Source organism: Anguilla rostrata, chromosome 13 (assembly GCF_018555375.3).
Source record: "Anguilla rostrata isolate EN2019 chromosome 13, ASM1855537v3, whole genome shotgun sequence".
NCBI classification, from domain to species: Eukaryota; Metazoa; Chordata; class Actinopteri; order Anguilliformes; family Anguillidae; genus Anguilla; species Anguilla rostrata.
Window position 1 is genome coordinate 27,827,506 of NC_057945.1, and position 26,270 is coordinate 27,853,775.

The following is a 26,270-nucleotide window of genomic DNA, read 5'->3' on the forward strand; positions in this document are numbered from 1 at the left end:
GTTATACATTTAAAGATCCTGTAGCACTACATTTCCACATCTGGCTCTTCTGTCAAGCCTCTCATCCAAATCTTATTTAAGTGATGTGTTGTCAGTGTTCTGATGCAAAATGGCCGCCTTGAGTAATCTGGGTGTGTGCAAATTATGGGTTGTGGTTGAGGTGAGTTTCCTGCCTTTCACTGTTAAGGGCTTTGGGATCCTGAGATGAAAAGGGGTATGCTAATGTTATTATTATTATTATTATTATTATTATTATTATTATTATTCCTATCTCCACATGCCCACGTATTGTATGTAGAAGGAACAAAACAATTGATACAAGTCTGCCAGTCAACTGTCTATCTCATCCAAGAGTGACAATACTCTCCCACACAATGCCCCTTCAAGAAGACTCAAATCTCTGAGCCACAAACAGCGTGATAAAACTTCATCTTTTCTGCCATCGCTCTCCTCCCTCATTTTCCCTCTCATCTCATTGTTATGGTTACCCACAGTGACCCCTCAAATCATTCTATGTGAAGCAGTGCTTGTGCTTCATAATTGCTATCCATCCCATTTGGTGAGCAAAAAACACAAATACTTGAAGTAAAGGTTAACTGAGCCTGGTAGGGGTTACTGTGGTTATTTCAAAGCGGTTGCCAATTAGAATGTGATACTTCTTGTCCACTACAGTGTGAGTTATCAACAGCTTTTCAGGGGGAGCCGCTTAAATGAGTCATGCATAGACACACAAAGATCCCTCTGATTGGTCAGTGGTGTCTCTTGTTTGTAGGTGTAATGGCCTTAATATCATAATTGCCTGAGCCTCCCTGTCAAAGGTTCTACTGAAGACTCCTTATCTGATGGTGCTCACTGGAGGATTGACACAATAGATGCAATCATAACTGCAAATCACGCCATGCGTATGGTATGTAACTGGCACCTTTGCAACTGTAGCTTTGCCTCCTTAACATACATCAGCCTCCATTTATATTCAGCAGAAAACACGCTGTAGAAATAGGGCAAGGGTAACTTAATCACTATTAATTGTCTGTGTCTAAAGTGACAAGGCAGTCAGAGATGATTGCAGGGGGCACTGGGTATACTGAGAAAAGACTTTGCATAGGGGTGAACACAGCTGTTCAGAATTTGTGAAGGGTCTTCAAGAGACCATTCCTGAAATGGCCACAAGGGGGTAGGCTGGAGACAGTGGATATGTGTGCTTGGAGACAGGCTGGTCCATGTGCTTGTTCGTGCTGGAAACTTCAATCAGAGCCATGGTATTCTTATGATACTGTGCTGTTAATTTCTTAGTATGTTAATATTTTATCTGTGACTTGTCAGTGTAATAATGTGCTTCTTCTGGATATGATTTATAGTTAGCTCTAAGCAATATATACCAACCTATGCAACTTAAAAATCTAAAGGGAAAGGACGTCATATGCCTGCATGTTTTTCTGCTTTCTGATATCATATAATAATGATTTTACAAGCATACAAACTGTCATACGCATATAAAAAAAATATAAATAATGTGTATGCACCTTCATAATTAAAAACACCAAGTAACCCCAACAAGTTCATTTTCCAATATATAAATTAAATGTAATTATAATAATTGTCTTATTGCAGTGTGCCTTGAGGTGATGTGAAATAATTGTGTGAAATGCAGGTTCCTGCTAATCGTAATGGAAATATCAATCTTTTGTGTAGTGGTAGTTTTTCATGAAATTACTTCTCCACTTTTAACTTAACATTTTGCGTTTCCTACTAATACCAGCAAATGTTTAATTCTGAACATAAATGTTTAATTCTTGAATATAATATAATATATAATATAATTTTTGAATAGAATATGTAGGATGTAGGATTTCCTTACAAAAAAGCATGTTGTGGCAGTTAGTGCCTGACAATATTTCCTTAATTAAAGCCTGGAAAAATCTATCTCCTAACCCTTTCCCTCTCCTATCAGTTCCACACACTCCAAGTGTTCAGTGGGACTTCATTCAAAACACATTGCCTCACTAAAAGCTAAAGCACTGTTTACTGTTATTATGTACTGTGTCTCTCTAAATGGTTTCAAAGCCCTTTTTGAAGGCCCTTTTTTGCCCTGAAAGTGTAGCCAGGAGAGCCAAATCAGTATTTTGAACTGACAATATGATCCTCCTCAGACCTATGGCTTGCTCCATGAGGTGTAAGTGATCTTGAATACATTATTGATGACCTCCTTGTGCTGCAATTACCGTCAGGACCGTTGGCTCTGAGACACAGCAGTGTTGTGCTAAACACTTCTTCAGCCCAAAAGCACTTGTGTCTCCACACTTCAAATCAACTTTGATTAATACAAATCCCCTGTCCTTGGAAATGGCATTCTACAGAAGAGACAACTTCATGTACAGGACAGCAACGGTGCAATGACAGGAAACGATGCACAGTACCATACGTGTGCAATCCAACCAAAGAAAACGGATTTATGGAAAAATAATAGCTAACTGTGGTTGAAGCTTTTTAAACTACAGCTGCATAAATATGACTGAATAAATTAAACTATCTGGTATTTCAATGCACAGAATTAATGAAAGATTTATAAACGGCATAGATGTCCCATATGAATAAAGGAATTAAATATCACACTAAATATCAACATGCAGTGAGCTTTATTATTCCACATCTCCAGTTACGGCTCTACAATTCAATGCACTGAGCTTGTGGAGGATTCACAAAATATAGCCGTCCAATATGTACATATGGAATAAGTATCACATTAAATAAGCCATTAAGAATTATTATTCCATAAATCCACTATTAGCTGATGGCATAGTGCCTTCTAATTTTGGACTCTTAATCAATGGTTAAGTTCAACTGATAAATTAAAGACCTTTTCCCTGTTCCAGAAGTACTGGAACAGAAGGGATAATATGTATCTTCTGCTTTACCTGTGAGTTTTATTTGTGGAAAAAACATCCTTCTACTTGAGATTTCAGCCAAAAGATGAATATTGAAAAAAAAAAGTATCGAATATACATTAGGGAACGTGTGTAATATACCTACAAGGCTGTTGGGTGGTCTGCTTTCTATTCACAACTGCATCACAATTATGTCTGAGAGAGTCGTGTCCTTCAAATTCGAACAACTCAACTCCAGTGAGATTGGAAAGTGAAAACATTTAAAAAATGTGGGACACACACGGGGGATGCTGGGTAACCTTTACAAACAGCCGAGCAGTTGACATTTGAGGGACCTTGATTTAAACTTGGGAATAAAATGGTTTTAATTATATGCATGTTTAAATGAGCAATTATTGATAAACCCCAGTTGCTCAAGCCCAAGGGATGGAAATGGCCGTCAAGGCTGTTTAATTCATCTCTTAAAGCTCCTGCAAGTAAATTTAATTTAATTTCAGTCAGAAAAACTGCTCTTATACCACAGTGGAATTTTATTTTCTCGAATCACAACGGGGGAGTGTCAGGTCAATGCTGGAAAAAAAACTTGGTAAAATCCCACGAGAAGACGCATTGGATTGGGTTGTACTTCGGTGGTTGCACCGGGCAGGATCATTGACAAGAAACAACTTTGCGGGGCTGAGGCGTGAGTCGGAGGCAGGTTTTCGGCCTAGTCTCCTGTCCCTGTTTTGTTTGTAGCCTCATGTGTTATTCATCACCGAATGCTTGTGCTGTTTGCTTGTATCCAAGCTCGCCTGCTGTCCAGACACGACGCAATTCAAACAGGGGAATCAGGCATAAAAGACACATTTTCAATGAATAATGAAAGGGTTAACATTCTGTCAAGCTGTATTATAAGTCCACATGGTATTTGAATAGGTGCAGGAGAATGGAAGCATATGCGTACATTATTAATGTAAATACTTCCTGAGAGCTCCCTTTTGAAATTTTTTTTTGTTTTCAGGAATCACTCTCTCCATGCTGCATTATCCACTTTAAATGTAAACCACGTGAATTTATGATTTTTTTTATCTTTAATAAAAATATGTGCATCCCTGACTCATATCCACACTAATGTATGGTTGTGCTGACCCAGCAACTTGCAACCCGTTCAGTGTAAAACTTTCTGCAATGACTGAAACTTGTAAATAAGTCTTAAAGTTCTTAAATAAACTGTATGTGTATCATCTTTTAGGTCTTAATGTTCAAAATGATTATTTAAATAATATTATAGTTATATTATAGGTATTATATTGTATGTTTAATTATAGGAGTTTTAGTCTAGAGGGAAACAGAAGTATATTAGTGATCTCTATAGATTATAATACATTTCACTACTTGACATCAAAGTATTAACTTTTTTAACCTGACAGGCTGAACTTTATGGCAAAGTCTGGAGTGTCTCTGCTGGGGATGCTAAGGCCAGTGTTACCCAGTGTCAGTGCTGGAGTCAAACAGTGCTCATTTTTCCCCAGTTACAATGCAAATGATGCATTATCCCCTCCCCCCTCCAGCTCACTCACTTATTAATCACATCCTTCCTATTAAGATGCATGTTTTGTTTGGGATGCTCAGATTACAGGGCCTGTATTAAATCTGACTGTGCAAAAGACATTGATCATAACCTTGATAGCACCACTCGAACTTTGATTTAATTTGCCGTTTCATTAATATCTATGAAACGTCCGATTGTGGTCCTGGGCATATTGATGGCATTGTGAGCCCTGCCTTCATATAATATTCCCCAGCGGCGATGTGGAAATGTTACAGAGAATTAGGCCGAGAAGCAGGCTCAGTGGAACTGGCACACCACTCAGAAATTCATTATCCTAATAAATAGGGGGCAAAAAAATGAGGATCCGAGAGAAATATTACTGAAATCTGAATTCTCACAAAACCTCGGATCTGGCCTCCTAGGAAAGCCTGGAACTATTCTCACTCTTTCTAAAAAATGATGCCTGTCAGTTGGTTCCTTGTTGGTAGAAGATTCGTTTTGTAATGAATAATGACACAATTGCAGCAGCTAACCGAAGACAAACCAACACATCACTTAGGCCAGACTGCACATCACTGTCTGGGCATCTGAAACGAGTACTTCCTAAAATCTTTCACTGAGATTTCTGAGATACCTGGATTTTAGTTTAGTTTAGTATTAGCACACCGTATTTTGAGCCTTGGTTTAAATAGTCAAGAGTGACAAGATGCAATGTCAAGGGTAGGAGACAGAAGAAAAGATTAATGCCTCACATATGTTTGAGGCCTATGGCAGAGCAAACTTGAGAATCTGGGGTGTTTGTCGAAGGACTCGGTCCATTGGTCAAGGCTTGTTGGTCTAAGGACATGCTTTTTCTCTACACACCAATGGGCCCCTCTGTTCTGCAACCTTGGGCAGTGTGGCTCCTCCCTGTCTTAAAGCTTGCACTTCCTAGTCTTTTCTGATCTCTGTTCTGGCCCTTGGTGGTAGAATGAGCTTCCCACAGCAGCAGAGATTTTGACCACCCCAATGCCCTCAAGCATTTTTACAGAGCCCTAACACCTGATAAGCCTCGTTTTCCCTTTTCTGAATCTATGGTTATTAATTCTCATTTGTATATAGTAGTTTTAACGCTCATTAGGTTAGTTTTGTTATTGTTTATATAACTTTAACGTTCAATAAGGGAACTGAAAATTTGTCAATTGCCAAATTGTCAATTAAGTCTGCATTTGCAGACTGATCCTTGGAAATATACTATCCCCTTTCAGGGAATTACTACACATCTGAACCTTGTACTTGTGTTTGGAATGTAAACTGCTCTGCATAAGAGCATCTGCTGAATTCCAGTAAAGAATGGCAGAGGCTGGGAGAGCTCCCTACATGCACAGGTAACTATGGCATACTGTGCAGGAGGGGGACAAGCCCTGGTCCAGCTGTAGACATACAGGGAGCTGCGTGGTCAGTGGTCTGTCTGCACATTACAGGGGGCCTGGGGGAACTATAAGACACACAGCAGCACAGTCAGGGAGTAATTTTCTGCCTACTAAGTTGTACTAGCTCAAAGAGTTTTATGTAAGGGGTGAAAATTGCCCTGCCACATTTAGGAAACCTTGTACTACTCCAGGTCTTCAATTAGAAACCAGAGCTGAGGCATTTAGAAGATTAAATTCATTTTGAAGGTAAAAAAAAAAAGAAGCGTGGTGTTATATATTGCGACAGCAGGACGTCCATCTTCTTTGGAGTTTTCTCTTTGACCACAATTATCATAAAGGATCAATTATCACGGGAAGGTGGTATCACCAGCAGTGATTCCACCCTGCCCAGTTCAATAAAGCTGGAGATTGATGGATGGTTTCAGCATATCAAAGGAGAAAAACTATTCATTTGTTAGTAATTAAGAACTATAGCTTTGGCTTTCAAAGGGTATTTAGGGTGTTCAGGTGGTACATCTTACACGCGGAGACAAACGGCACACAGAGCTGGATTTCAAACCATATATCTGGGATATATCGGTTTACATTAGATGGCAAACATTCTAATCATTCAATTTATGCAGGAGTGAAAAAGAGCTCATTAACATTTGAGAGATCAGCCTTCATCTGTCTACAACGAACATTTCAAAGGCTGTGTCAGCCAAAGATGTAACTTACGTTTTTATTTATCTAGACGCCAGTACATGGTTGGCTACTCAGCTTCTCTCTCAATTACATTTGTTCCTCTTTGCTACGACTCTGGTAAAAAAAAAAGATGTTCTTCTGGAAATGCAAGGCTTCAGATATATTCAGAATACATTGGCATTGATTTGCATGTAATTTATATTCAGTGTTTCTGAGATGGAGTGATGCAAATCACTTTAAGAAGACTGACCTGAACTAGCAGTACCCGGAGGTGCCGCAAAAACAGTACCTTTCACAACATCCTGTGCTTGATCTCTGGAAACAATGACACAAAGAATCCATTCAGGGAGTGTTTTGTTTGGACACTTGAAAATGTATCTGTCTCTTGTGAAAAGGCCATCGGCTTGGTGCATCCACATCTAAACAATTTTTGAAATATTTAGCACATTTACCTACTTACTGTATTTAGCCACAGTATTGAACTATACTCTAAAATGAATGGTTGTCAAAATGGAAAGACTGCTGAATTTACAATTGAATTGTACAGGCTAATTGTTTTCACTTCTGATGCTTTCCCCCCTCCGCATTCATCATATATAAAACTGAATCAAATCAAAAATAATTTAAATCAATTGGGTAATTGTTTAACATGTTTCTTGATTAATGGTTGTTTAATGTGCATTCTATGATCATTTTATGAAGGGTGTATTAGTTTCCTCACCCTCTCATACATTTCACAGACAGACAGGAAGCTAGTGAGTTGTGCATGACAGATATTCAATAATAATTGGTGCAGTTTGCCTTTGACATCTGTCTTTGGATGACAGTTTCTTTGTTCCACGGTCAGATTTTGTACTTAACACATCAAAGTGTGTGTGTGCACGCTTAGCGCCACTAGAGCAGAGAGCTCATAGAAGCACTGCTGTTCCCCTTATGTCTCTTTCAGAGGAGTGCAGTGGCACTGCAGGCTCATCTGAACGCTTCAACGAATAGCATTCAAGACTGTCTGAAAACTTTACCCATGTTACAGCCGTGACCTCTGTCTGATATGTCTGCCTTGTGCGTATGACATCAGCCAACTCGTGGGCAACATTGCCACGGTGTTACAGAGACGTGCACTGAGAATTTGTGAGAGCTGTGACCTTCCAGCCATTCTCCACAACTATTGCCTAATAGTTGTGGCATAAGTCCAGCATTCAAGGCCTTGGTGCAGTAATGTACCCTGGAATCAAATCCTTGCTATGCCAGTGCTGATGGTGGCCACTTAGCTTTAGTGTTGCTGTGGCAGAGAGGACTTCAGACTGCAGGGTATCACCCCTTCATGTGTAAGGGGACCAGTCATCCTGCACAATGACTGCACAACTCAGCTGGCAGAGTTTAAAATGAAAAAATAAAATAAAATAAAAAATGCAGCAGTTGGCTGTAAATGTTTAAGGGGACATGCATGCAGGTGCGCCCTTTGCTGCATTTGCAGAAGATACTGAAGAAAAAGGATGGGCCTCCAAATATAATTTCATATCCAGAAAAAAGCAGTAGTTCGAATATGATGTTGAAATGCTCACTCGCAAATGCTTTTAAAAAGGTTTAAGTTTGTTCCCAGTCACCGCTGTACAGCGGCTGATTTAGTGCCTAGAAACCAGGGGAAAGACACCGTGGGTGCTCATAAGAGGAATTAAACGGGTCACGCTGGGGTGAAAAAGGTGAGTCTGAGGGGCTACAGCGTGAACTGTGACTCAGGCCTGGAAAGGAGCAATCGATCCAGAGCTAATGCAGCTCTCATTGTTTCCTTATATAAATTCTCCAAACGTGAGGACAGACACTGAAAGCACCTGGTCTCACGGCAGCCCTCTTGGTCTCTCCATCATTCATCAGAGCCTGCGTCTTCCCGCTGTCAGGAACGAGGTTAAATGCTCACCGTCAAGGACTTTTAAAATAAAATCACACGCGTGTGATTCAACTTTAATACTGCGTTTGGATGGACACCAGGAAAGGGAGACATTGCCTTCCCCCCTCTGCCGAGCTTCATCCGGCATTTTGATGTCTCTAACAAGAACACAATGAATTGTTCCTCATTATTCAGTAATTAACTCCAACGCGATCCATCCCCCATCCCCCCGTGCAGTGCTCTGAATCACCTCCTCCCTCCCCCCTCCCCTCACCCCCCTCCCCCTCTGCACGGCTCTTTAATTTCCTCTGCACTGAGGGGGGTGTACGCACACAACCTGCCCCACCCCGCCCTGCCCTCACGGGGGGAACCACCGGGCCCCGCCGACCGGAGCACCTGGGCGAGAGGCGGGGCTGCGCGGCCGAGGATAACGAGAGCCAATCCCGCGGCTGCGATCGGCGCGTGAAACGAGAGCAAACGCGGCGCGGCGGGGCACTTCCCTTCACGAATGAGCGGTCATGGGCGCTCTCGACCCTCCGCCGCGCAGTCGCTGCTTCCCCTTCCTCCTCCGCTCTTAATTGTTAAAACGAGGTCATTAATTGGGGGGGTGAGTCAAATCAGCGGGAATTCCAGGTGGAAATCAGCCGCTGAGTGCGGGGTACCTGAAAAACCTGAGCGGGACCAGGGACGGGTTCACCCGCGGGGATTTTCCATTTAGCTTCAGCTCACGGGCTCAGAGCTCATTCGGGTTTCTGAGGGAAAAGGCAGACTGAACCAATACACATGGCCCTAATAAAGATCCGTACTGTATAATACCGATCCGCTCCCAGGCTAGTGTTCACCTAAATAGCATCAGCTGATAGCCAGCACATGCCTGCATATACACTTATACTAGACTGTTAGAAACTGGGCAGAACATAACAAACATTATTATTATTATTATTATTATTATTATCATTATTATTATTATATAATATATAATATAATATTATATATAAGGTGTAGTGGTAGATTTGCTTGGTCAAGGCCCTATGAAACTTGATTTGCTTTACGTATATGTGTGTAGCTTCTATCACTGTTTCGATGTGTTACTTTGTAATATCACATAAATTATGGTTTGTTAAAATTGTTCAATGTCTGTTAAAAAAAACCATCACCTGAAATAAATGCAGACATTGTGAATTTTCTCTCATATTTAGAGCCAGTCAGTAAACTCAGCATCTTTTTCTTATTCTTCTTCCAAAGGGTGCAATTTTCCATATGCCACTAATAGCTGGCTTCACACACACACACACGTATATCTATATATATATATATATATATATATATATATATATATAATGTATATATATATAATTCAATCAATAATAAGTAAGTCACTGCCAAATATAAATGGAATGCAGCTGCAAGACATACCATAACCATATGATGATCACCCAAGATTCTCTAACCTAATCAAAACTGGTAGGATGTTTTAAACAAAGTGTCCCCTTCTGTACATTTTAAAATCTTGTGTTTCATGTAAAAAGAGAATTTACCATCCGATGAAAAATACAACCTTTTCCAAGATCATTTTTATTTCCGTGAAGTGTGCTTTTCTATAGAGAATGTAATCACGAGCACACATTCTGTAATAACAGCATCATTCTGGAAAAGGGAAATGTCCTGAATGCCTGACGGAGAGGGAATTGAGGGCGCAATGAAAAACACCTGCTTCAGAGAAAGTTTCAGAAATGACGGAAGTGATTCTCCGCAAATCCACTCCTTCTTTTCTTCATAATGCTTAACGCTCGCCACTTAAGGGCCGCTATAATCCCCAATTCGCTCTTTGAATAAGGTGACTAGTGCTCCGTTTCGTACTCAAAGTCGCTGCAAAATGCAGCGCCTATGTACACAGAAAGTCCATTACAAATACAAGGAGCTTAAATTATTCCAAAGTCACGGAACAACGCGATGCACCGGGACCACGTTTCCAGATGGATTGAAGCTCGGAGAGCTGTACATAAGATGCTGACAAAACTGATGTTTAAAAAAAAATGCTCGGAACACACAATGTTAATATTTCATGGAGCAGTTTTCCCCAGGAGGCCACTCCTGGCTGGATGAGAGAGCCGCTGATGGGAGACACTATTAGTGCTGTGTGGTTTGGAGGAAGAGCTCATCTGTTAATGAAGCCACTGGGAGCTAAACACCAAAAACACTCGATTAGAGAGCAGAAATCCATGTAAACAGAGCATGCGGCAACAAAATGAGATGATTTAGTTAATGTTCACTTTCAGTCTCGCATCGCTAAATGATTATCAAGAGTAATACAAACTTGTGAAGTTTTATTATGTCGTGTGATTTTTTTTTTTTTTTACTTTCTTAAATTAAGATCATTCTTGCATGGGGAAGAGATATTTATTCAGAGTGACTGGCTCAACCTGGCATCACATGGGTTCTGACACAGTTCTATTCCTCAGATGCGTTCTACGTATCAGAAACAGAGTCAATACTAATAGCTGATCTGTGGTACTGAAACACGCAACATGAAATACCTTGCAAAAAAAAAAAAAAGCCCCAGCAAAACTTTCAAACCTGATTTCAACAATGTGCTTAAAAAGAAGCAGCATTTGGACTAAATTAAAAAAGGAAGAAAAAAAAGCCCCAGTCCTCCAGCCCCCACTCCTCCCATAATGATCAGGTAATTTGAAAGTGTTCCAGCAACTTAAAGACATGCATTGCACAGATGTTTTTGGTTTAAACTGGGCATCTGTTTATGCATACACGTTTTATGTTACAGACCACAAAGGGCCTCCAATGCATTTTATGACAAAGTATTAGTTAGGGCAGTCAGCTTTGTAATTGTGGCCCAGCATGTAATAAGCAAATTGGTCACAAGCAGTGTTTCCTCTGACTGCGGCCAAAACAAAGAACAGAGCTGACAGTGCCCGTAAGCCTGTGCGTTCTGCACAAAATCAGCCAGGATCTGAAATCTCCTTGAACTCTGTTCTGAGCATACTTTCAGTGTGTTTTCTGTTCAGGGAGTGCGCCATCCTTGGGACTAAATTCTTTGTTAATTGGGTACTTGATATGTCTGCATTTTCCAGACAAATTCTAAAACTTTAAATATTCCAGAGGGGGGTAAACAGAACAACAAGAGAACAACATTTTGTATGTCAGAAATCTGCAGAATTGCATTCCTATTATTTGAATGAAGAGAACACAGTTTGTTTTTCTATCGTGTAACAGAAAATATATATTTGGCTTGCAAAGCCAATAAAATAACATTCCTTCTCAGTGCACTGTGAGCATTCTCTTGGCCCAGCTGTCCAGTAAAATCTTTACTGCATGGCAGTGGCACATCATTCCAGCTACGACATGTTCTGTGTGCTCTGTTCGAAACCTTCCATGAGACAAGCACCCTTGTCAGACTGGATCTATCCAAATCAATTTACATTCACTGTAGCCCACAAGAAGCAAGGTCAAAGGTCAATGGGTTCTACAAGGACCAGTGTCCTGCAGTTGGTCTATGTGCATAACTAACTCTTGATGCTCTTACAAGTGCACTCTGGGGTCTGCGTTCTGAACAAGGAATGCTTTAAACATCTTTCTGCATGCCATGCAGCAGTGCAAGCATCAGTAACTGCATAAACCAGCACAATAATAGTAACTTCCCTGAAGAACTTAAATATAAAATATCTTTCCTTACCTATAGCATTGCAAGTTCCCACTTTGAAACACTCTTTGGCCTCTCTTGGTTTAATGTCAAAGAATTAAACCTGAAATATTTACATGACTATTCAGCCATGCTTGTGCAATTCATATCCATGTGCAAAGCGCAGAAACCACTGCCCCACCTCTCTTGCTCTCTCGGCAAACTTTTGAAAATTTTAGTTTTTTGTTTTTGCTTTTGCCTCATTTAAAAAAGTTCTACATTAGTTCATCGCATAAATTGATACATTTGTTTACACTGCAGACATAGTCTTCTCATTGCATACTAACTGGTCTATTTCCTACTATTTAAAATTGAAATTTATATCCATTATAGCATATCATTAGCCCTGTAATTACAGGACAGAATGGTTGTCACTAGTTTCATTTATGGGAATTCAGATTTGGAAAAGGGAATTAGAAGTGACATATGCAGACCTCCACCTGGTTTTGAATGAAAATGGTATATGTTGAGGACAGCCACCGCTACATGCTTTAAAGGCTCAAGACAAAAAAGACTCACGGAGGGCTGTAATTGTTATAGAAAGAAAGGGGGACTTCACTGTCGAACAAGTTTCCTTGCATCCGTGAAGTGTTGATCTGAACTTTGCTTGAGTAAAGCATTCAGGTAGAGGGATACCATTCATCTGCATTGATGCGCTTGTGTGACAGTCACACCACGCGGAACGCTATGTGTATGGACACAGCGCACCAAGTTTACGAGTGAAAGAGATAGATATCCCAGAAAGCAGTTGAACGGGCAGCACTGATAACACAGCAGATGCAAGAACAACAGTGTACAGTAGCAATGCACAGTTGACTGGTAAAATACTCTTAATAACACATTCATAGAAATACTGCATGTTCTGCTTGTCAGCACTCGTGCACAGACGTCCTCTTTCATCAGAGTGTTTTCAACAATAACCTCTAATTGTTCATCTCTGTGGTCACACTTCCTCTCTCAGCCTCACGAGACACCATTCTGCAGAAGGTGGGCACGAGCTAGCTGTGTTCTCTCTCAAGCGTGCTGTCAAAAACCATACAGTGTCCCTATGGTACCCGTACTGGCTCGAGGGGGTTATGGCGCCACCATGGTGACCAGTCATCGGTAACACACCTCGGAGATCTCCATGGCCAGTTCCAGGCACTCACTGGAGTCGTGGCAGGCGTCGAACAGGCCACAGTCAAACTCCACGTCGCAGTTGCGGTCGTTGCTCTGTGTCTGCTCGCGCGTGGAGGAGAACTGTTGGTACGAGGGGCAGCAGCGGTTCATAGCTCTCTCGCAGGTGTCAGGCAACAGCAACAGGAACTCGTAGAACTTGCAGTAGAGGCACGTCAGGAGAATGGCAGCACAGTCATCTGAGTGAAAGACATCAAAGAAACAAGGTGAGGAGTGAACCGGGGTGAAAGAGACATGCTCTGGAAAATATGGTCTAGTAGAACCCACATTATAACCCATGTTTATGCAGTCAAATATGTCAGAAGAGAGCAGCAAGGCTTCCAGTATGAAGTGAAACCTCACTAACGAGGCACACAGGCCTTTTAGAGCTCAGACAGCAATGTGGCCAAAGGCAATGATCAGGTTTTTTAAAGAGATGCTTCCTACTATTCATCTGAAGCTTTATGTCTCAGTAAAAGACCATTAAACAGCAGATTTACAGCTAAAATTGCATTTAACAAAACCAAATTGGTCACCACATTTTGAATATGAAGCAAGGAGAGCCAGGGTATTTCCCAAAATGCGCTATGCTACAGTATATGCTAGCAGATGAAAATCTCCTTAAGAATTGCCTTTTCCCAGAAAACTAGGGTCTGTCTACACTTATGGTTTATTATGTTCTAAAAGCCTCCACTGTCTCCTGAGGCATTTCTTAACATGCATAATTTAAGAAATCACCTTTCACTTCCTAAAAGAGAGACAACTGAGGAAGCAGTGTGCAGACACCATCAATTAACATCAGCCTTTAAAGTCATCTCAGAAGGGTGTTTGCAAGTTTACAGTGGTGCTGTCACAACGAAATGTGGTGAGCACCTCCCTGCCACCCCCCCACTAAATCACGCTCAGGGAGCACTAATAAGTACGGATATTGCTGGGCTCCGATGACGACCACAGTAGGTAGTCAGTCTAAGATAGATTCCCAGGATCAACATATTTATGATGTTGGATATGCAATCACATTTGTTAGCCAGGTCATGCAGGAATAGCCTGGACATAAATGCACAGTACAATCAATGTATTGTTTTATTAAAGCTATTGATTCTCAAAGACTGAATGATACACGTCAATGAAGCAATTGTTCAATACCATTTAATTCCCTCAGCTGACTGTAATACATTACCTTGAAAGACATAACAGTATATTATATAAGCAAGTATTTCTACAGAGTAATCACTGTATGACACTTTTAGATGAAATAGAATGTGTACAACCTCGTCAATGCCAACTATATGCTTCATTTTATTTTATTATAAACATATTATTATTGCAATGAGTGCCATTCCATTCTATTCTATGTACAGGAGTCTTAAATGCACTTCGTATTAAATTATTTACATACGCTGGTATTTAACTATAATCAAATGTGTTGCTTAATTTACTAAAAAGTATTTCCACTGTGGTGGCTAGTTTATAAGTTATAGTATTTTTTTCAGTTTGGGCTCTAAATCATTCAGAAGGTTTAATAATTAATTGTAAATACATAAATTCATCCTTAGAGCCTAACATAAACCCTGTCATTGGCCACACTTAAAATCTTAAATGCTGGCTCATGGAGGGTAACATAAAATAAAAATTTTGTATGCTCATTACAAAATGTGTACTGTACATTTTAGACTGTGGTTTGATCTTGAACAGTAATTCATACATTTTTAATCATATCATTAGCCAGAACACCCCCCAATAAACAAACACACACACACACACACACACACACACACAGACAAATGCACGCACGCGCACACACACAGTTCCTGTAATGATCAATAGCAGGAGGAGCAGCATTAGGTGACGGGATTCACATTTCTCCTGTCTTTGGAAAGAGCCAGTTCTAATGCTCTAAGTGATGAGACACAAACCTCCAGTGTCTGGCTGATGGGAGGGAGAGAGCACATCCGAGGAGAAGCTAGCGCTGCGCTTGTCCGAACGCAGGGGCAAACTGTAACTGGAGCCACCACACTTCCTCTGCCCCCGGGAATTATGGGAGTCCACGCGCGAGTCGGACTTGTCTGGCTCGTATTCGGAGACTACGCTCAGCTTCCTCACTCCACTGACTGACATGTCACTCAGCACTCTGTCCGTCATGGGGGGAGGTACATTTCCTAATGTTGACAAAAAAATAAAAAATAAATAAACTTTCTAATCACTCTGTTCATTGAAATACCTTTTAATAAACATAAAATTGCAAACACTGTAAACATTGTCCTGCTTGTATTAGTCAATTTAACTGAAGCATTTTATTCAGAACATTTAATTTACAAAATGTGTATTGTTGTATTACTTAATTTTGCTTATATAATTCTTAAAAATGACAATATATGCGTGTACAGTACACTCAGTTCAGTGGTGTAATACATAGAAAACACACTTCCAAACAAAAGTTAAAAAGTTAAAGTGTATATATATTCAAGTGTATATAAATTCATTGCAACATGCTTGGATTATGCTCTGGGAACAGAATTTGTCAAATGAAATCTGTATTAGCTCTAAATTATCTTCAATTTCAGTCATACCATTTTCCAGAAATGGCAGTGTACTTTCATTAATAATACAAAATATCTCATTGGTCATCAGAAAGCACCAGAACCATTAATTATTAAACATAATATATACATTTTGAGAATGGACTTGATGGAAAATTGCACATCATGTCACAAGCGACTAGGGATGAGGTCCATTAACATTTAGACCCCACCAAAATATTTTAAAGGACAGAGACATGAGCTCGACAACCTTTGAGGGAGACAATGTTGCATGGAGATTTTGTTGTGGTGGTAGTAGTGGGGGATGGGGGGGGCAGTATTGATTGAAGCCTATTATTTGGATTCAGTTACCTCCCTTGAACCTCAGTATTGTTCATTTACTGTTGCAAGATAGGGCTGGAGTTGGTTTCACCCTCGCTGTCTGCTGGCTTCCAACAACTGCAGCTATGCTACTACTGTTGGAACCTGACTCCAGGGTGAAACTCAATCTGACACTAAAGACATCTACTCTATTTTAACAGCTGTTAAAAGCTGCAGAGATGCATGCTTCAAACTGGGATAAGAGAACAAGAGAGTGGGATTGATAGGCCAGCCACAAGAAGCTCAGAAATCTCCAAACAACACAAAGCTTTCTGAAAAACTGATGAATTAGCTTTCATCTTAAAACGTTAGCCATCGCTAGTAAAAACATTAACATAGTAGGCCTGTGCATGCACGTGTGTCCCAGTGAGTGTGTACATGATATGCACATGCCTGTAAGTATGTGTGTACTTGTGTAGAGAAAGAAAAGGGGAAAGCAACTGTTATTGACTTATGCCATACATTAATATAATCTTTAAAAATGCACCGTCAGTCATTTACCATTTTCTTTATGGTTTCCTGAAAGGATAAAAAATATCTCTCAGTGGAAGTTTTTAATTGCTGGGAATTAAGCATTCTATGGGATCTGAATTTGCACCTGCAGGGTCTTAAACTGTACACCAGAACAGTTCAATAATGAATGGACTTTTCATGGACAGATTTGAATGCTAACTATTAATAAAAAATTGCTCTGCCTCCACTACCCTGCTTATTTTCCATTACCTATGCTAAGTTAATTATTTACCACACTTTTCTCTCTTTTATTTAAGATTTAATGTCTTGTGATTTATTTATACACAGAACATATTTTCCAAACAGATTATAACAGGAATAAGAATTGTTAGCCTAGCGAAAAAGGCTTTGGGCTTTTTGGGCTGATTATCCAATTCCATAGTTTGCAAAATGAGTGCATAAAAACAATGTTTCTTTAAAAATAATTGAAGGGCATCTGTTTGTGGGATGTACAAGTTGTTCCTTGTTTATGGTTCGGAGACACATTCTGTTTTTTCGGCTTTAGGAATATTCATAGCCTGCCATTCTGTCAAACGTAATAATATTCATCTTGAAATATGCAAAAAATGTACCTCAGAACCCAATAATATCTTTTGAAAATACTATAACAAAAACTTTTGTATTGCAGACCAAATTGAAATAGGTTAAAATTTAGATGTTGTACAATGCTGAACTGCTTTTAAATTTATAATGATGATCAATCTAAATCCAGGCCATCAGCCTGGTGCCAAGAGCGACATGAGCTTTTCCATCTTAGGCTCTGCTCTCTTGGTATCCAACAATGTAAAATAGTAAATTTGCAAATTATGCATAATATCTAACATTTCTACAGTAACCCTGGATTTAAAATTTAAAAACACTTTAAAGCAAAGAAAGCATCTAATTTCTATGAATTTCCTGGGGATATCAGATTCTGTATTTTTATTGTCACAGGTAGTCTGGTTTCCTTATGCCAAACCCAGCTTCTTCTATAACGCATGTCCTCAACTGAAACCGATAATCCACTCTTATCCAAAGGCAGATCATCCAAAGTTTCCCAGAATTGTCACTACTTAAGTCAACAGTCAAACTCAAGCCAGGTAAAAGCATTAATCAGTTAACTTTACAACCAGTGGTTAACCAATATTGACTGTTTACAAATGACTTCAACCACAAGCAGCTGAGGGTCTATATCTATAGAACTCTATCATGGGGAGGACAGGCAAGAAAGAGGAAAAAGGAAAGTCTGCAGCATACTTGCAGATTCATTCACTCAAAAACCTGAAGTAGAAAGCATCGAAAGAATAAAGTGGGCTGGGCTTGATCCGGAAGAAGGGACAAAATGTTATTTGTGTTTTTTGTACATCAGTGTGTGGGCACCATTTCTGACTCATTTTATCCATTAGCACTATCTGAATAAAATCCATAGAAGCTTTGGGCATGGAAATTGGTTTCTTGAGCTTTTAGCAAAAATGAATCACAAAAGACAAATTGGCTAAATGTAAAGTGAACTGAGACAGGGTTTTTTGAAAATTCAAACTGCTGTGGGAAAGGATAAAAGAATATACAGAGGAAAAACACCACTGTGCTTAAAAAAATAACAGGAACAGAGCCCGAAAACAATAAACCTGACAGTGACTCACAAATGAACTAAACCTATTTTCTGTCAATTATTACAAATTAGACCAGTCATTTGTAGTGGAAAGCAACTAGTGGTTAGAACAATAATTCTGCATGCAAACAAGATTTGTGAGTTAATATTCATCAAATACATTTACAATAGAAACACCCTTGCTATCTAAAATAATAATGCATTGTATTTATTGTGTAGATGCAATAATTATAGTGCATTGTAGTGCAATTATATCAAATCAAAGGCTGATTCAAATCAACTTACCAGCTTTTATTAGAGAGCTTTTCTCTTCGCCTTTCATTATATCTGTTCCTTTTTCGTCATTTGCTCTTGAATTCTGCGCTGCCATCTGATCCAGCACACCATGAATGTATAACGACATGTGTCAATAAAATAGAATTAGCCATTCTAGCATCATCTGTAATTATTTCACGCACATTTTGAAATGGCATTCTAACAATTCAATTGGTGCTTAATGGCATGCGCCTTTGCACTTGTCAGAATCAAAGGTCAATCTCACATAACAAACAAAAGTTACTCTACGTCATTGCTCTTCTGTCAGGCTTACTGTAGGATCCTCCTACACCGATACTGCACTGTGGTTGCACTTGACAGACACTTTCTGAAGTACCCGGACAGCAGATTCTCACAGACACGATACTACAATTTAACGGACACGTTTAGCTTCATAAACACAGTGAAATGCGACGTACTCTACCTGAGGAAAACCTTCCCAACAGAATACCAAAAAGGCAGAGAAGAATCAGATTCTCCGTTCGTGAGCATTACCAGCCTCCTCAATCCATACCATAGCGCCTCCACAGGGCAACATGACCCACCCTCTCCAGCTTGTGACGTCGCCCCGAATATTTCTCCCTGACCTCTATGCAGATGCGCCAAACATTTTTCAACCGGGGCAGTTGAAGGATTTGTGTTTTCTTGCACGGAACACGAAGTTGTTGCAATACACAAGTTTTAAAAACTAACTATGTCGAGTCAGGGTGTTGTGTGTGTCATTTTAAATAGCAGGCAATGAGATTAGCTTTTTGAGTTTGCAGTGTTTCATTGGTAATTCCAACAGTAGCACCCATTTTAACTGGTAAGCAGAACAAAAAATCGAATGCACAACGTATTACTTTCATGCAGCGTTAAAAAATAAATAAAGCCCAAACATACCATTGTTGATTTAAAAAACCGATAAATATTAGTCACAGTTGTGTAGCCTATTCCTATTAGACTGGTTTCCTTGCGTAGGTTGGCTTCAAAGATAGCTACATTTGTTTGCGATATTTATTTGTTACTAAATTTAAAAAATATCTTCTTCAGGAATGTCAACACCATATCTATGCGTGGCATGTGGCCGCAAAGATACACAAGATTTGTAAATGCTTCCAGTTTAAGTTCTATTACAGGTGAGTTGCTGCCTTATCTGACCTTATTACTGTTTCTCCAACCCTTGTGTTGAGAGGCCTTCTCAGTAACCCGTGATGAGGTGGTTTCCAAGCTACGGATAGCAAAACAAAATTTAATTTATACATTTAAAAAAAAAGTTTTAATTGAATAATATTAATAGCCGTCGTTTTGCCTAACTGTTTTGCATCACAGCTTACTTTGGAGTTATGCGTTTCTTCCAAAGGGAAGTATAGAGTAGAGTCATAGCTTTAATGAAAGTTATTGACAATATGATTCCATAGAAAATAATATACCAAGTTACAGTATATCCATATAACACATTTACGTAGATGGAAATACATAATCAGCTTCCTTATGTCATGATTAAAAATAAATAAATTGGCCTGTGAAATAAGCGACAGCAAGGAGAGGAACCCTTTGTCACTGATCATACTGCTCACAACTCTTGCTTGCATCACAGAGAAATCTAAATCTAGTATTGTACCAATAACATTTTTACTAAAACCTCTACCCAAAGACTAATGTCTCTAAATGTGTTTTATGTTAGTTGCACTGAGTATGGGTTTTCCCTGAAAGGGCTCCTGAAACTTCTTTCACATGGGTTCTCCCCCCCCCCCCCCCCCCCAAATACTTATGTTCTTTTAAAGCTTTTTTTCTTTTCAATGCCAGGAAAAGCTTTTCAGTAATCCTTGTAGTTGGGAGCAATAAAATGTTTCTGAATCATTATTTTCAGCCTGATAGTTCAAGCTAACAAAATTTCCATTGTATGATAGTAAAACCCTATATGTTGTCTAATTTTGGAAAGAAATTGTTGCATCCCTGAAAGAAATATGAAGGTTGCTCTACATCTGATTGTAAAGATTAAGATAATAGTCCCCAATTCCATGTTTGATCATTTGAATTGAGCTAATCTGGTTATTTTAAATGCACACCATAATTCTATCTATACGGTATTAGTGTTTCTATGACAATTAGCTTCCTTGCTTTCTGGCAAAGATCCTGTCTGTAGACTCTCACTTTCAGTAAAGTCTGACGATTGCCTTACAATTCTTTATCTCAGCAGCATCAGGTTATTCTGGGCTGTTGTCATTGTAATTGTATTTGTCAATTCAATAAAGCTAACAATCCATATGAATTCACTGCTTAAGTAGAAGAGAGTATTTCAGATTTATATTTTGAGCCTGAGGGAAGTATTTGTTTCTCCTAGTATTATTATGTCTAAATTGGTGGGACGGAGTGTCAGAAGCAAACCTTCCTCTATTATCACTAGCCCCTCTCATTTTGTCCTGTAATACCTCCCCACATTTGGCTGATTCCACTTTAAAGTTTACAGGCAAATCAGGCAAACTTTTTCATGCAAACCTCTCTATTTAGTGTGGTTACTGTATAATAGATATAATAGATATAATATAATTTGCTGGGGTTTTTATTTATTTATTTATTTATTTATTTATTTTTGACTGAAGTTGTAACATATTTAGCTATGTATCTTGAATGTATTAAAATAAAAAAATCTTGAAGCTTAGGCTACCTGGCCGATACTACTGTATAATTTATAACAGATGTGTCTCTTTACATAGGTAGAAATGTTTCTTTTTTAAGAAATAAAAAGATGAGTTTTGCAGCTGTGATCATGTGCGGCGCTTGCATTTCCCACATACATAAGGTGCATGATGTCAAAGTTAGTACGTTTTGAATTACAGTCGTATCAAGTTGTATTCAAATTTTTCAGTTTACAAGCCTGCCAATTTACAGTCATTAGACTTCACATTAGTATTGCATTTTAAAAGACGCCCTGCTGTGTTTGCATATGTTTAGAGTACAAGAGGCATGTTAATTGAAAAATTAAGATGTGAATGTATTTGTCCACAAGGCTACTGCCAGATGCTTCATTCCAGAGAAACTGCTTTGTAAATATGAAAATATGAATTATATATATATATGTGTGTGTGTACACAAACACATGCCTACCCTTACAAACATATTGTAATTTGGCAACATGACCCAATTTCTCATTTGTTGTAAATATAGTTGATAGAGTGAAACACCCTGTTTGTATCTGCTAATGCAGATGCTTGATTTGTCAGTGACTTACAGACCAGAGCCTGTTTCTCATAGGCATTATGCTTTGTTGGTTAGGAGGCCCCAAGGCAGAAACAAATAGATTGTGTTGCTACTCTGTTCCCCCTTTTATCGGATGCACTGATTGGCTGGCTACTGAATAGCTGGAAGTCAGGGCTTGAATTCAAGCAGAGAAGGCTTCGCTGTAAAACAAGAGAAATGCACTTCTTCTCCTTGGTTTGCAATGACGGTCATTGCATGGTTTTTTGGTCTTGGTTTTGCTCTGATCTTTGTGCAAAGTCCAGGTGAACATCATTAGTTTTTTGACAAGCTGGAACCTGATGCCAGTGTGCATGGAGACACATGTCTGGACCTGGGTCTCTGGGCGTATGTCTGAGAGTCACTGTAGGCGACAGGGATCACATCAATGTCCGTGGAGCCAGATGGGACAGACTCTGGGATCATACTAAGCTACAAACCGCCACATGTTCAAATGACATGTCGCGCACTTACCTACAACGCTTTGATTTTCAGTTGACCGCTCACAGCAATGAGTGGTCGGCTGCAGCATCAAACATCGCTTGCAGCCATTTTATTTTGAAAGCGTATGCCTTTGGGACGAGCGGCTTGGCAGTTTAGGACACGTCTACCAGTAGGCCCCAACATCGGCAGCTCATCTACCACATCTGGATATGTAACAAGCAGGTTGCTAGTTTAAATCTTGAATGAGTCAGTGCTGTAATAGCTTTCAATGAGGTACTTAACTTAAATTACTCCAGTAAATATCCAGCTGTACGAATGGATTACATTTAAATTAGAGCAGTGTGAGTTACCCTAAATATGGGTATTTGCCAAGCAAAGAAGTAATGTCAAAAATAAATAGGTCATTTCTTGCAGAATGATGTGAAATATTATTGGTTTTCCATACAAGGAGTTTGTGATTTTCCAGGCTAGAACAAAGTGTGGAAGGGGTAGTATTTATTTGAGCCCATGGAGATTGTACTGTTTGGAATAAGTGTATAGCTTCTCAGGCACCTTGACTCATTCTGGTGATTCATATTCAATTCTAAAATCTGGTAAGAAAACAATATGTTGCAGGTGGAGGGGAAAGGATATGACAGTTCGTCTGGGGGAAGAAAACAGGAAAACAGAAAAAAAAAGTTGCCCACCACTACCAGGTCTTTACCAACATACAGACCTGAAATTACTCTGGGGTTTCATAACATTATTTATTGGAAACTGACTATTTATTTATGGTGTGCCCCTGAACTTTCCATCTGTTTATGGACATCAATTAATTATCATGGAGAAATATTTAATATTGCACAAAAGCTGTGGGGGGAACATGTTCTAATGCTAACATTGAACTATTCCCATACTGGATTAGGAGCTAATCCCTTGTGTCTCACTGGGGAAAACTGGTCTTCACCTCCCCTGGGTTTAAAGAAAAGACGTGCAAGTGCATTTCTTTGACTTACTGTATCTGCTGTGATTTCGGCAGTTTGGGCCTATAGTGTGATGTTTTGAAGTAATGTTTGCTTTCATCTCAGCTTCTGTCTCTTTGTTACTGTGCTGTTTCTGTTCTCTGGGCTTTGGGTTTCTGCTCTTTCCCTGATCCAGTTAGGTTTGTTTTTCTGTGGACGTCACCCGGTATGCTTTGGGAGTATTCTAGCCCAACTCATTAAGAGCTCAGTAATGTCATTCCACTCTAATTGAGCATTTCTGTGTCATTCAATTTCTTCACCCTCTTCAAACACATTTGAGAACACCTGCCATGGTTCTGTGGTAGTCCTCAGTGAGTCAGATGACACCTTAGGGAAAAAAGAAAATCAGGCAGATTGACACTAGAAATAGAAATCTTCTGAAGTTTCCAAATTAAGACTACAGAAAAATGACCTCACAAAATAAAATATATCAAGGAAATATTGAAAAAAGGGAAATTAGATTCTTTCAAGTCCAACAGTATATGATTTAAATCAACTGGGGGTTCTTTATATAGTTGAGGAAGTATAGTTTCCTAAGGCAGTAGTCCCACTAGGGAATCTCTGAGATGATCCGTGGGGTCCTCAAAAAATCCTAGAAGTTATTCAACCCAGTAAATGGCTAAATAGATTTTTTTCTATTAACTGTATGATCGACAGTTGCTCTTGTCACCAAAGTGGAATATGGGTTTTAAGTGGTTTATTTTACTCTCTTTGGACTGAGAAGCTGTATTTCAGTGAATCTTAAGGCCAAAATGTTGGTGTCTATGTTAATGGGGGTGGGAGGCAGAATGGCAGAGAATGTCTAACTCTGGGGAACATCATTTGACCTATTAAACTTTTGGCGTAAGAAGCAACTCTCCAAAGATTTAGTGGCCTTTGGTACACATTTTATGGAAGGGTCGAAAGACAAAACTGAAATTAGATGTATTTTTTCCTGAGAAACTCATCTTGGATATATTTAGATGATTTCCTGTGTTATTTCTGTTTCTGTGTTCTTTATAAACTGACAGTATCACAGAATTTCACCAGCTGGTGGAGAATTTTCATTTTGCTTGATTTTATTTATTTATTTTCAAGCAGTGCTGCTATGTCACAGTCTGGATTATTAATACTCATGAACAAGTGCAGCATAGAGTTCCAACAAATACTTCACTCTGATATTTTTGGAAACCAGTTAAAATCTGAATATTTCATGAAAATGCAAACCATTATCATTCTCAAATATTTTTAAAGGGGTTCATGTTGAAATGATATTTGGTGATATAACCAATGGTATGAAGCCCTGAGGTACTGCAAGTGCAGCTAGGGTAGGGAAAACAGTGGCTAGAACTGACTTAGAATTACCTCACTTGCAATTGTTAAATGAATCCTATCTCTGTTATTGTACCCTCACCCCCAAAAAAGCTGTTTGAAATGACTAATTGGGTTGGGTTCTATGAAAAGCCAGGGCTTTGTTATTAGTGTAATGATGATATGACATCAGACATTTTCAGTAAAGTAGTGTCTTGTTGTTATTGTACAAGACAGATTATGATTAGGCTTGAGCCAGTGCACATTAGGAGATGTTCTTTAAGTATGGTTCATAAAGAAGGCCTCTTGGCCATGTCAAACCCATAATAAGAGCTGTGATTCATACATACTTTAAAAGTCAAGGGTAACAAAAAAAAAAGCCAGAGCTTTCCTTTTATTTGCCCTTGCTGTTAAGGGTTTGGGAGCCCTTGCTTCTTGTGAGGTGTGTAATCTGAACCCCTAGTTCAGAACTTGTATTTATATGTCAGTGCTCTTTTTAACACACTGTCAAACTATCACTCTCATTACCTTCATTAATAAGGGCTCAATGCATTTCATTACAAGGTTAATTGGGACAAATCTAAAATACATCTCCTTTATATATGATATCTCTCAAAAGCACATCCCTCAGGGCAGACTGCAGTACTGTATAATAGCTAAGACCCTCCTGCGCAATGTTAAAGTCCCAAACAACTTTGCCAGAAATGACGGCCTTATTGTATTTTAAAGTGGTTTCCTATCTTGTCTTACTTTTGTATGCCATGCGCAAAACATTTCTAAATACGAGAGAGTTTATCAACTGCATGTGAAATTGCACAAGGTCTTTTTATTACTCAATACTTACTAGAAGATTATCATGTTTTTTTTTCTGGGTATCATATTTTAGACATTGTATGTCCTTTACTTGCCTCTTAAAGAGTCAAAATATTTGCCATTGTGCCACTGGTCCTTCATAGATTAATATTAAGAGCAGCAAAAGAAACCGTTCAACTCCAGTCAGTTATTTTTAGTTGAAATTTAATTTCTTCATGATGGTTCATGGTTTAATAAGTCTGCTGATGTCACATCGCATAAGCCCTTGAAAGTCACCTGAAGCAGATACTTTTGATTCCCCAGTGAGCAAGCCATAAACCATGTTCTCCTCAGAAAGCATATGACTTAGATTGTCCAGATGGGTGTATACACCCTTACATTAAAATAGATTACCCAGAGACTTTGTTTATCTTTAAATTGAAAAGCTGCATTATTTACCTGGTTCAAACTGCTTTATCTACCATCTTACAAACGAGACACATGAAGTCTTTACCGGTCACAACTTAGTTTCTCCCTACAAATATTGACTTTGGGATCTGATTATTAAGCAATTTCTACGAAACTTCAATTTACTCGCCGAACAATTATTTTAGAGACGTTATAAGACCCCGTAGACCCCCAAGGTCTTGAAACTGATTATGCGAAAAAAAGATAATTGCTGTGAAGATTTAAAATGAATTAAATTGGTTTGAGGAACCTATGAGTTGTTAACTACTGTTCAGCTCTGAAGAATACATTTGCTGACAAGCCACAAAGATCCAGCGCAGGAAGGCTTTTCTGCCTGCTCAGGTGGGCGGGAGGTACTGTTCCCTTTATTATCTATGCTAATGGTGTCCCAAATCTTTCTTCAATTATGGCTGATATGATGAACAATTAATTAATAATTCTTGTGATAGATGAATTGTGCCAGATTCAGCAAATGCACATTTCATTAA

General features: G+C 39.1%; 1 protein-coding gene across 1 annotated transcript; it reads right to left on the reverse strand.

Moving 5' to 3' along the window:
* Positions 1-9,863: 9,863 nt before the first annotated feature.
* On the reverse strand, positions 9,864-19,760 carry mdfic2 (MyoD family inhibitor domain containing 2). The gene is made up of 4 exons (XM_064305242.1): positions 19,709-19,760; positions 18,539-18,623; positions 15,166-15,408; positions 9,864-13,449 (listed from the first exon to the last, which is right to left on the reverse strand). Exons 2-4 carry the CDS (start codon positions 18,621-18,623, stop codon positions 13,193-13,195), a joined length of 585 nt encoding a protein of 194 aa, XP_064161312.1. The 5' UTR covers positions 19,709-19,760; the 3' UTR covers positions 9,864-13,192.
* Between the last annotated feature and the right edge of the window lie 6,510 nt (positions 19,761-26,270).